General features: G+C 42.6%; 1 protein-coding gene across 1 annotated transcript in view; it reads left to right on the top strand.

The window, feature by feature from the left end:
- RP9 (RP9 pre-mRNA splicing factor) overlaps window positions 1-8,600 on the top strand; it is a gene marked incomplete in the record, with an annotated part of 32,717 nt that extends 24,117 nt beyond the window's left edge. The window contains 3 exon segments of the mRNA XM_077491614.1: window positions 1,916-2,007; window positions 4,295-4,356; window positions 5,245-8,600. Coding sequence (XP_077347740.1) covers window positions 1,916-2,007; window positions 4,295-4,356; window positions 5,245-5,410 — 320 coding nt within the window.
- Window positions 8,601-12,545: the final 3,945 nt, after the last annotated feature.

The following is a 12,545-nucleotide window of genomic DNA, read 5'->3' as shown; positions in this document are numbered from 1 at the left end:
AGGGGTGGAGGATCTGGGCCAGCAGAGAATGTAATTAGACCCTCCTGAGAGAGGAGAGGGCTGTCATGTGCTGGAAGGGAGGGGCTGTGCCAGGAAACTGACTCTTACTAAAGTATTCAAATGTTCTACAAACTCAAAGGTGCATTCCAAGTGAATAAAAATAGTTTTTTGGGCAAGGAAAACACTACAAGGAAGCATTTTTAATATTTGATTTTTCTGTAATTTTTATTTATTTTTACCTGCATTTTCTTTACCTTGGTTACAGTCCCTCTGAATGACAGTAGTGCTTTGTATGGCACTGTGGAAACCAGTCTACGACACGGCATTAAAGTGGTTGGGGCCCTGACAGCCATTGGCTCCCAGTGCTGTCAATCAAAGCTGAGTCTTGCTGTCTGTGTCAATGGATGCAACAGTGGGGCTCCAGTGCAAGAATGCACGTGTGCCCCCATGGGAAGCTGCTTCTCATGGGGGCACTGTACAGGGGAGGGGCCAGGAGCGCCGGCGGGGGGCCCAAATAGAAAATGTGTGCAGCCAGGTAACTATAGACATGTTTTGTTTTTATTTTTTATTTACCTTTACAATCACTTTAAAGGCCAAGTTCACCTTTGAAACATGTTACATTTTCCAGTTCCTGCACCCTCTCTGCCTGATCCCCCTCTGGAAGGGGATCCTCTCCCCAAACCCGCTGTCGCAATCTAAAAAGATCTTAATCAAGTGGGGCTCTTCCCACATGGCCATGTTATTCATCCAGAGTTCTGTGACTGAGTGAACTACCAGTACCTTCGCCCAACGCGGCCGATGACTTCTAGTTCTCCATGAACTTCGAGGTGAATGTCCTCGTAGTTCATAGATGATTTTTTTTTTTTCTGCAATTAAGTAACTGCTTACTCATATCGGACAGTGTGCCGAGAGTCTGCAGGATCCTGCCATTGCATCCAAAAGTGGAGGTTGCCAACCCAAAAGCCCAGAGCATCAGAGTGCATGGAGCCGGTGCCAGCAGGCTGCCATGGAGGGAGCAGGAGCTGCACAAGTCAATGCTGCTTCTGTAGTGCTGACTTCTGTCCCAGGCAGAGTAATACCAAGTGCACTTCACCTGGGACCTTTCTAGCAGCTGGGAGAGCGATGACAGCAGAAGCTGGAAGAGGAAAAGGTCAGCGTATTAAATATCAAATACACCGCACTTTTGTAATGGGCATATCGGCACTTATAAAAAAGGGGTATTGGGCTGCTTTCACGCTGATCCACGGGTGCAGCGTAGTGCACCTGCGGCTTTCCTGTTGGTGAGCTGCACTGAGCCATAGAATTTTATCATATCCTGCAGGTTTGGTGTGCTTTCAGAAAGTGCACCACACCTGTAAGATCTATTAGATTAGCAGTCTATGGCAAATCAAAAGGTTGAGCACCCCTGCTTTACAGGCTCCAGTGTAAAAAAGCAAAAACAAAAAATTAATATATGCACGTTTTTACCCGAAAAAAGGTGTGTGTGTGTATCTATCTATCTATCTATCTATCTATCTATCTATCTATCTATCTATCTATCTATCTATCTATCTATAGTGTATATGCATATTATTATTATTTTTTTTCTAAAGGTGAACTTTAACATTAAAGTGGAAGTAAACCCATCGATTTAAACAGTTTAAAAAGCGGCATGCCAGGAATGCTAACTGCACATTGGCTGTGCTCTCAACCAAACTGTCAAACCATTCAATGGCTGATCTCATAACGAATCACATGTGCAGCACCATAGCAGTTGAAGATTAAATAGAGGCAAAGATGGCAGCTTCATTGGCTGAAAACGATAGGGGAGTTTACTTCCACTTTAAAGTCCAAGTCTGCAAAATTACAGTATATTATTATAGCACTTTTGTGTGCAAGGGTTTCATTTTAATCTCTCCTGATTTTTCTCTTTTAGGCTGGAGGTGTAAACAGTATGGGCACAGAACTGGTGACCGCGAGTGTCCCTACTTCATCAAAGGCAATCAGAAGATTGAGCAGTTCCGAGTTGTAAGGCTACAGTTGTTCTTTCAAAGTTATTTGAATGTTGTCTTTTGTTCATGGTCTGTTGAAAGCTTGCCATTCACCAGTAGAATTTCATTTGAAATTAAATTTTCAAGAACATTTTGATTTGATTTTCTAATTGGTAATGGGTCAAATCGACATTCGTTTTAACTGAAGCAACATGGAAATTCATAGGAACAAAACACCCTTAAACACACTTGTTTCTAATTTGATAAATGTTAGGCTTAGTTCATACGACTTTGATGCAATTTTGCAGCGATTTTCAGTCCGACTTTGTAGTACGACTTGGCTGCGTTTTTGCATTTGGTATAGGGCCAAATCACACTGTAAATCAAACCAGAGTAGAATAGGAACTTTTTCTAAAATTGCACTGTCCTGAGTCGCATTTATAAGAATGTTATTGAATATAATGAAGTGGATATGTTATGTGCTATGGGCTATTCAGAAAGTGCAGAGTGCTTTGCGCATGCACAGCAGGGATCGGCTGTGAAGCAGCAAGGCTTCACTGCCAGCTTTCCTTTACAAGGAATGTCAGAGGCAGCACCCGACAGCCGATTGAGAAATTGGCTGGGGTGCTGACATTGCAGGATCCCTGGACAGGTAAGTTTCCTAATATTAAGAGTCAGTAGCTACAGTATTTGTAGCTGCTGACTGTTCATTTTTGGTGGTGTTCCTTTTTAAGGCCTCTTGCTCACTGAAGCTTGAAAAAGCTCAGTACAATTTATTTATTTTTTCCAACCTGCATGGTCATAGTGTCCCTGCGGGACCTTTCGATGATGATGGAAAACCATGGCTGCTTGTGGTGCTCACAGTGCTGGAGGAGATGTGTAGGCGGTCTGCCGCCAAGCTGACATCACTTCTGCCCTATACCAATGTGTGTGCTACAAGCTGGTTTACAGGGGTCCCAGAACTTCCTACATTTCCTCCAGCCCTATGAGCACCATAAGCGTCTGTGTTCTTCCATCATTGGTGGGTCCTGCGTGACAGGGACACTATGACTGTGCAGATTTGGATTTGACATTCAAGATATGTACTTTTTAACATGTAAGTTGTGATAAAAAATTTTAATAAGCTGTTTGCCCATTGCTGCACTTAGATGGCGCTTCCATGGCTTTCCATACTGGGTTTACACAGGAGCAGTGCGCACAGGAATCGCACTACAATCCTGTTCAAAATCACATGCGATTCTTTGCAGTGTGATTTGAGCCCATTCATTTTCTATAGGCTCAAATCGGACTGCAAAGGTATTGGAGTATTAGTATGAGTACTTGTGCAAGTACTCGGTATTGGCATCGGTGCAACCCTAATATCCACATATAATGTGTATTACTTTCAATCCATAGTGCCTAGTGTGAATCCCATCTGCTGTCTCCTTCCTCTATCTCCATATGTCACTTCTGACAGTTCTGACAACAGGCAGTCCATGGTGCCAGCAGTCTTCCACCTCTAGTACACAGAAGGTGATTGATGGCCTCAGATGTGCATACCTACCTGTGAGACTTTGTGGGGGGGGGTTTATGTCCTTTCCCTCCTCCTCAGGTCTCGGAATACACTCAGCTCTGTGTGTGACATCAGATCCCTGCCTCCTGGAAGCCGAACAATACCATCTGATCTGTGTACTTTAGAGGGCTCTGAAGGAGAGAGGGCTGCAGATAAACAGGCACAGCTTATGTGGGAGGATATGCTTTATCGTTGTTTAGCACCTGAGGCTTGTCACTTCAGAGGGCTTATGTAAGAGTCTGTTATCACTTAAAGTAGTTCCAATTCTTTTTTTTTTTTTTTTTTAAATATTGAATTACATGTATAGTGGTACCTTGGATTACGAGCATAATCCCTTCCAGAAGCATATCAAAGCACGTTTCCCCATAGAAGTCAATGGAAATGGAGATAATTCGTTCCACATTGACTTCTATTGTATGCAGTACAGCATGTGGCCAGAGGTGGGGAAACCTTCGGAGAGGCTTGGGAATGGATTGTTTCCGAGTATTTCCTAGTGCATCTGAGCGGCTCCGAGTGTCACCAGCACCCCCACAGCTCTGGCCAAATGTAGTACTGCACATCGCAGGGGCTTGAATCCTGCTCATTTTGGGAGACTACATGCAAATCGAGTCAGGATTTCAAAAAAATATAGCTTGTATTGCGGAACGCTCATTAACTGCGTTACTCGCAATCCGAGGTATTACTGTATATATTTATCATGCTTTTTTTATCTTCAATGCAATGTTTTTCTATGCTGCATTAGAACACTAAGTGTGTATACTGTTTTCTGTAGGCTCATGAAGACCCAATGTATGGCTTATTAAAGGAAAAAGAAAACCAAGAAAAACAACAGAGGTAATGAGAAAATAGAAACTGGGCCATCTTTCTTGTACCCTGAAACTGGATACACCTTTACCTCTTTTATCTTAACTTTTTTTTTTGCTGCCAGAGCTGTTTTTACATTTTAGTTTTTTGTTTTTTTTATACACAAAATCATTTTGGGCCTGAAGATTACATAAATCTCCAAACCATTATATATTTTCTGAAAGCAGACATCCTAGAGAATAAAATGGTGGTAGTTCCAATTTTTTTTTTTGCCACACTATAGTACCGCAAAGATCTAGGGAACAAAATTTCAGTACAAAATACACTAAATTAAATTTTCGGCACACAAACGCAATAAATTACTTTTTTGGTGTAAAATATGAAAGATGAGGTTGCACCAAGTAAATAGATCCCCAACATATCAATTGCTGTGAAATGGCAACGAACTATATTTTCCATAAGCAACGCTATAGGTCATCAGTTTAGCGTTATGGAGGTCTGGTGCTAGGAATATTGCTCTCTCCGATGTGCGTGGTGATCTGTAACGTGTATCATAATTTTACTTTTTTTCAATCGCGTAGGGGGACAAAAAAGATTTTTTTGGTTCTCCAATGAATGTAATGCATTGTAGATTGCATTCTTTCCTGACCTTGCTGGCTGGGGAAACTGAGAGGTGGATCCGGAGTTGACGTCAAAACCGTTGCTTTCCGGGTCAGCAACAAGGAAGGAAGGAGAGGAGATGTGAGATCTTATTATGTCAATAATTTAAGTTAGTGAAACACAAGAGAAAAAGATGGTTTCTCTTGATCCATTTTGCAGGAGGCACTAAGTTCTTCCGTTGCTTTTTTTTTTTTTTATTATTATCTCTGATCAGCTAGACAATGTAGTGAAATGGTATGTGTTTTTATCATTTTGTAGGATTGCACAGCTGAAAAAACTGCTTGAGGATTCAACATCTGAAGAAAGCAGCAATAGCAGTGACAGTTCACAAGAAAAACGTAAGAAGAAAAAGAAGAAAGACAAAAAGAAGAAAAAGAAGAAGAAAAAGCGCAAATCTTCTCACAGAAGCTCTGATTCAGACTAATGTCTAAAAGAATGAGACAAAGTAAATACAATGAAAGAATGACGTTGTTCCAGTATGTGGCCAGGATAACTTAAGAGATAGCAGAACAAGAAACAAGAAAGGTTGCTACTGTAAAAGGTGCAGGCTGCTGGACCATTAATGCTTTAAAGTCTTGTGAGCTACTAGCATAGCTTGTGCAATCACAACTCCTGATCTGCATATTTATTCCAGATCCGTGACTCCCTATATAGGGTAATGCAGACAAGGATGATGACTGCCGAGCTTATGCTTTAAAACTGAACTCCATGCAAACAACTAAATACACAGATGAAATGCTTATTGATGATGTTTTACCGGCCAATGGATTTGTATTGCTGTTCATCCCTGCTAAGTCTACTTAATAGTTTTAAGTAACTGGACAGCACTGCAAAAAAAGCTCCTTGTGCTGCTTTTTTCTCTCCTAGTCAGAGCTGTACAAGGGATTGCAAGATGTTGATATGGAAATTACTTGCACTGCTTGTATTTAAAAAAAAAAAATGTAGTTATGTATTTAAAGTGGAACTACACTGCATCTGAACACCACAAAACAAAAATGATATTCAATTCATTTTTAATATTCAAAACAAACTCCCACATCCTTCCATGTCTCCATGCTTTATTTTTCTGAGAATTCACTTTGAAAAACACCCCCTAGCATTTTTCCCGACCGTGGCCATCTTGAGCTAAGGGCAGATGGATTCCAGGAAGTAAATGCTACATGAATAATTTGCCCTTAGCTCAGACATGCAAGCAGGAGGGTGTGCTTAGCTGAGAAAACCCCTCCCTTCCTGAAGACTCCTGGGATGTAGGACATAATTTGCCTAGGCATAGAAACCAGGAAGTAGTTGAAAAAAATGTAAACACGAATGTTTAAAACAAGTATATATGATACACCTTTGTATGTATTTATTTACTAATGCTAGCAGTATAAGGATTAAAAATAGTGTTGATTTGAAGAGTGAAGTTCCACTTTAACCACTTCCTTACTACACTAAAGCGGACGACAGCTACATTGCTGCTCTGTTGTTCTGGGAAGGGCGTCCCCCTGAAACCACAGCCCCCTGGGGCGCATCCAGTTCGCTCTGTGATCGATGTGTCCTTCGCACAGCTGATCATAAATTGTGGTAAAGGGTCAATCACAGCGAGCCTTTATCACGTGATCAGTTGTCCAATCACAGCTGATCACAATGTAAACAGAGTTGCCAGTTATCGGCTCTCCTTTCCTCACGTGCTGTCACAGAGAGAGAGCTAGGAACCAGAAATCCTGGCAGGGGACATTTTACACGGATAGGCAGCACTGATGACCAGTGCCCTGATTATCAGCGCACCAGCATCACTGAAGGAGAAAATGTACAAATTTTTGCAACATTTTAGAACAAACTAAAAAATTTGTTTTTTCTTTCAAAATTTTCTGTCTTTTTTTTTTTTGTTTTTTTTGTTTCCGTTTAGCAAAAAAAAAAAAAACCCTGTGGTGATTAAATGCCACCAAAAGAAAGCTCTATATGTCTCAATAAAATTATAAAAATGTCATATGGGGTACAGTGGTGCATGACCGAGCAATTGCCCTTTAAATTTTGAAAGATAAAAATTGGCCTGGGCAGGAAGGGGGAATACTTGCCCAGTAAGCAAGTGGTTAAAAAATACAGGGCTGTGGTAACTTGCATGTTTTATATCTGCCTGAAGTTCAGCTTAACAAAAATCAATATTTTTTTTCTTATGTTTTGTTTCCTTGTGGTTTGTATGCATATTACATCATAATCAAAAAAAAAGAATTTGAGCGTTTTTCCGTTTCAAAATTCTGTACATCTTTTTGTTTTCCCCTCAACATGTAAGCTGCTTATGGCCACATGCAGAGATTTTCAAATAACAGTTTCGATACTCTTGTGATGCTTACAGTGTAATGCATTACCAGGCCATTTTTCAGTTTCCAGTGCTGTGATGCTTTGGCCAACAATTACTTCACATGCAACACTGTACTCAAATCGGATTTATATTATTTTTTTTTGAGCAAGATAGAGCTTTTATTTGATGGTATATAAAGAGGTATGAAACCCAAAACCAAAATTGTTATATATTCCAGCTTAGATGTGGATGCTTCATTAGTTTGGATCCCCCCCCCCCTTTTTTTTTTCCTGGTGATCTGGCCAATAACACAGCCTCCTCAATTGGAGTGCCCCCGCTCTGAACGAAGGAGCACGAAGCTCACTTATGTGGGGCTGTGGATACAGCAGGAGATTACTCACCTTAGGCTGGCCATATACTATACAATTTTCTTTAGATTTAAGTTCAACTATGTAGGTGGAAGGGCCTGCCTAATTGCATACACATTGAAATTGTTTAGATTTACCAAAATAATATAATGAGGTCAAATCTAAAGGAAAATTGTGTAATGTATGGCCAGCCTTATGCCGCGTACACACGACCGGACTTAGGTCCGACAGACTTTCGACGGAGTTCTCACAGAGTTCCGACGGACTTTCCAAATGAACGGACTTGGCCACACACAATCACACCAAAGTCCGACGGATTCGAATGTGATGACGTACGACCGGACTAGAATAAGGAAGTTCATAGGATTTCTCGGTAGGAACTGGGTCCGGCGGAGTTCTGGTGGAAAAATTTGAAACATGTTCCATTTCTAAAGTCTGTCAGACTTTTGCAAATCAAAAGTCCGCTGCAGCCCACACACGATCGAATGGTCTGCCGGAATCATTCCGTCGGACTTTTGATGTTGAAAAGTCTGGTCGTGTTAGGCATATTTTTTGTAATGTGGCTCTCCTTCCATTCCCGGAGCTGTGCCCCAGATATAACCTTTCCCCCTACTATGCACTTCTGTTATCTCCAACTCCAACATGCTATTCGGGCTTGGGGTCCAGTAGTGGACGGGCGCCTCTCCCCTCTCCCTCTTTTGAATTTTGTCCAGGCAGTTGAGGAGACCAAAGGGTAAATCTCCTGGAGTTCTACTATGCTCCTTCACTCCTACTTGGAAGGATATCCCTGTAGGGCTGAATGAAGGCGCATAGAGGCATCTTTGGACAGCAGCATTGGAGGGAAGTGTTAGATGTACTAGCTGATTTAGATACACTGACAAATCGAAGCCACACTCTTTCAAAATTTTTCCCCCTTTTGCAATAAAATGTTTTTTTTACAAAATAAACAAAAGCTGATCATTTGTGCTAGTAAAACATGGTTTTCCTCATCCCTCTAACTGCTACATCTGCAAGAGAGCTGTTCTTTTGAAAAACAGACTAATGCTGCGTACACACGATCAGACTATCCGGCGGACAATCCTCCCGTGTGTGGGCTCCGGCGGACTTAGAAGTTTTGACTCAAAAATTGTCCGGCGGACAATCCGGCTATCTGTGTGCTAGTCCGCCGGACTTTTGAAATGAACGGACTTGCCCACACACGGTGGAAAGTCCATTCATTTTGAACGCAGCTCCAGGTAGACGGGACTAGCCAAGGAAGTCAATGTCTCCGCCTCCATCGGAGAGATTGACACCTCGCTAGCCCCGTCACCTGGTGTGGACTTAAAGGGGAAGCCCTACGCAAAAAAAACGGAGTGGGGGTCCCCCACCCAAAGCCCATCTCAGACCCTTATCCGAGCATGCAGCCTGGCCATTCAGGAAAGGGGGTGGGATGAGTGAGCGCCCCCCCCTCCTGAGCTGTACCAGGCCACGTGCCCTCAACATGGGGGGGGGGGGGTGCTTTGGGTAAGGGGGGCCCTGTGGAAAAGTCCGGTCGTGTGTGGGCAGGTCCGCTCATTCGGAAAGTCCGCTTCATAGTCCGATCCGGTGTATGCGGCATTACAGGCTTGATCATAATGTGAAAATATGGGAAAGAAAGCTCAACAAAGAAAACGAATGCAACCACCACATCAAAATGAGCCCTTTTTGGAACACAGACATCCTAAGGTGATCCCATTTTTTTGCCACAGTTTTTGGAAATGAAGAAACATGCTGGTATTGGGAAGGTTTAAAACTGGTAATGATCATACACAAAAGGAAGAGGAGATGAAGGAGTTAAAGTACAGGTCACAGATGTAAACACACACAGTTTATATCATGTGGTCTCTCTATGAGCAATCACAGAGATGCCAAGGTACAGAGCTGTCCAAGGAGTGACGTTTATACATTTTACAATATGGCAGAAGTGTAGTCCTAAAAAAAAAAAAAAAAAAGTGAACTGTAAGTCTAACGTGTCATTTACTTATGTTTGAGCTGGATCTACATCTTAAAAAGTCATATTTGGGCCATGGTGGGGATATTTCAGCTAGTCTGGATCAAGAATGTATAGAGAAAAAGCGATAGTAAGATACAAAGTGAAGAAAAATGTAGGCGCAATGATAGCTTGTTGGAGTGGCATAGGCCAGTGCTTTAGAATGACAGTGTATGAGGCCCCGTTCACACCTATGCGAATTAGATGTGGTTTACACCACATCCAGTTCGCAGGACATTTCAAAGTACATTCATTTTAATGAGACTGGTTCACATATCTACGGTGCATTCGCACTCCGCATTGCACAAAAAACGTGTGTTTTCTAGGCAGTGCGGTCCAGCTCAGGTGCGAATTCAGGCCCATTATCTTCTATGGGCACGCATCTGATTTGCAGATGTGTTCCGTTGTGAACAGGATAAAATACTGAAGCAATCCTGATCTGATACTGATCAAAAACTGACATGAAACGCTGAACAACTGAGTTTTCTCAGCGCAGGGAAACCTGAGCTTCAATTTGCACTGCACATGTGTGAGCCCAGGCTAAAGGTTTGTGTAAGGTGTTCTTTTTACCATCCATTTTTAGAGGCGTTGTCCCTTAAGTATCTCAAGGAAAGATCTTATATGAAATTGATGTGGATGATTGGTTACTTTTTTTGACGTTTACTTTTGGTACAGAATTGCTACATAGGTCTTATCCTAAAAAAAAATATGTGAAACGAATGGGTATTTCCTTGTGTTTACTATTTTTATTGCTGGATTTGAATTAAGAAAATTATCTTTGGGTTCAAAATTCAGCCAATAGGTTTTATTTTTTGAATAAAATGGAGCAGTCTTTGACATCACCAGTATGTCAAGTTCTTATCTATTTATTTATTGCAGGCACTTGTATAGTGCCATCAATTTATACAGTGCTTTACATATATATTGTACATTCTCATCGATCCCTGAACTCAAGATGCTTACAATCTAAGGTTCCTAACTCACATACTGGGGCCAGTTGGGTAAATTTCTGTTCCTGTGATGGCTATAAATAAAAGAGGAGGTGGGGGTCTCACCAGGCCAGCAAAGTTGGCAATAAAACCATTATCATTTTTTTTTTTTTTTTTTTATCAAGATAACATTTATTGAACATAATAAGTAGGATATACATACAGGTAATCAGTGCAACAGACACTACATCAATGAATTTATCCATTCAATGTACATGAACATATAGTGTAAAACAGAACATTCAGTGCTGCATAGTCCATTGAGTAACATACTGATGCAGGGTTTATGAAGAGGGAGGGGGGAACCCATAAGTCTGCAAGGTTTGCCAATAGCGGGGTGCGTCTAGCGCTCAACGCTACAAGTGGAGGCGTCCTCCTGCCATCTATCCCATATTTTGTTATGCTTGCTGGGGCAACCTCAATGGATGTAGAGTCGTTTTTTGTAGGGGAGGGGGTTATTGACTGCTCTGATCCAATGGTGCAGCGTAGGGTAGGATCCTCTCATCCGTGTCCTGGCGATCTGCAGCCTGGCAAGGAATAATGTTTCTTGTAAAAAGATACTTGCCTTCAGAGAGTGAGAGGAGCCCCAGAATACATTGGTGAGGGCATAGGGATAATGGGGAACCCATGCGATCATGAAAAAACCGGACCACTTGAGTCCAGAAGCCCTGTATAGATGGGCAAGCCCAGAGTAGGTGGTAGAAGGATGCATTGGGGTAGTTGCAGCTGGGGCAGTTGGGATTGTGTTCGGGCCTATACTTAGAGTCACGGTAGGGTGTTAGATATGATCTGTGGAGGGTGTAAAGGTGAGTGAGGCGATCAGACAGCTTAGGCGACACGGTCTTGTAGTTTGCCAGAGCCTCCTCCCAATCCTCGCTCAACACCATCCCCAGGTCAGTCTCCCATCGGGATCTCGATTGATGAAGGATGGCCGTGGAGGTGGGCGTTAAAAGGTATGTGTAGATTAGTGAGATTCATTTCCTGGGGTCTTTACCTAAAACAATGTCTACCAACATCAGAGTTTTGAGTGATGTGATATGGTCCCCAAATTGTGTGTTGATCAAGTGTCCAAGCTGAAGGTAGCGGAATAGCATGTGATTGGGTAGAGTGAAGTCGTCCTTAAGGGTTTGGAAAGATTTAACCACACCGTTGGCCACCACCTGTGACAGGTAAATGACACCCTTATCAGCCCATGATCTGGGATGAGGGTGAGCTCTGGTAATCTTGGGTTACCCCAGAGGGGTGTGCGAGAGTGGGGGGAGGGAGCCCCTCCCAGGCGCATAGCAAGCTGCCAGATCTTGCAGTGGTGGAAGAGCAGGTTGTGTCTGTCCCCGGTTCGAGTCGAATTGCAGGGGCTGCAAAATAGACTGGAAAGGGTGGGCCAGGGACTTGTGAACAGATAAGAGTGTAGTAGCGAACTTTATTGGATTGGTTAAAGTGAAAGAAGTGGGAAAGTTAGGACGCTATATAGTAGAGGGAGAGGTCAGGGAGTGCAGTGCCACCTAGGTCTGTTGGGCATTTTAAGACTCGCCATGGCAATTTATGTTGGGACGAGCCCCAGATAAACGTGTTAAGGATGGATTCCATTGATTTAAATATACGTGGGGGAAGGTATAGTGGGGCCTGCCAAAAGATGTAGAGAAGCTTGGGGAGGAGGATCATTTTGACCAGATTTATCCGGCCCATTACCCCGAGGGGAAGACGGGACCATATTTGCGTTTTGGACTTCAAGGTAGTGAAAACTGGTTCGACCTTGAGGGTGTTGTAATCAAGGAGGGATCTGGAAGTGTGGACACCAAGGTATTTGATTGGAACTTGCGGGAGCATGGCTTGGCTAGCAGTGGGGGCACTTACAGCTAGTGGGAGGATTTGGGACTTGGATCAGTTGATCAGAAGCCTGGAAAATACTC

The sequence above is a fragment of the Lithobates pipiens genome, unplaced genomic scaffold (assembly GCF_037356315.1).
Source record: "Lithobates pipiens isolate NorthernLeopardFrog02 unplaced genomic scaffold, aLitPip1_a1.2 Scaffold_19, whole genome shotgun sequence".
Lineage (NCBI taxonomy): Eukaryota > Metazoa > Chordata > Amphibia > Anura > Ranidae > Lithobates > Lithobates pipiens.
The sequence above is the reverse complement of the archived record's forward strand: the minus strand, read 5'-3'. Positions and strand labels throughout refer to the sequence as shown.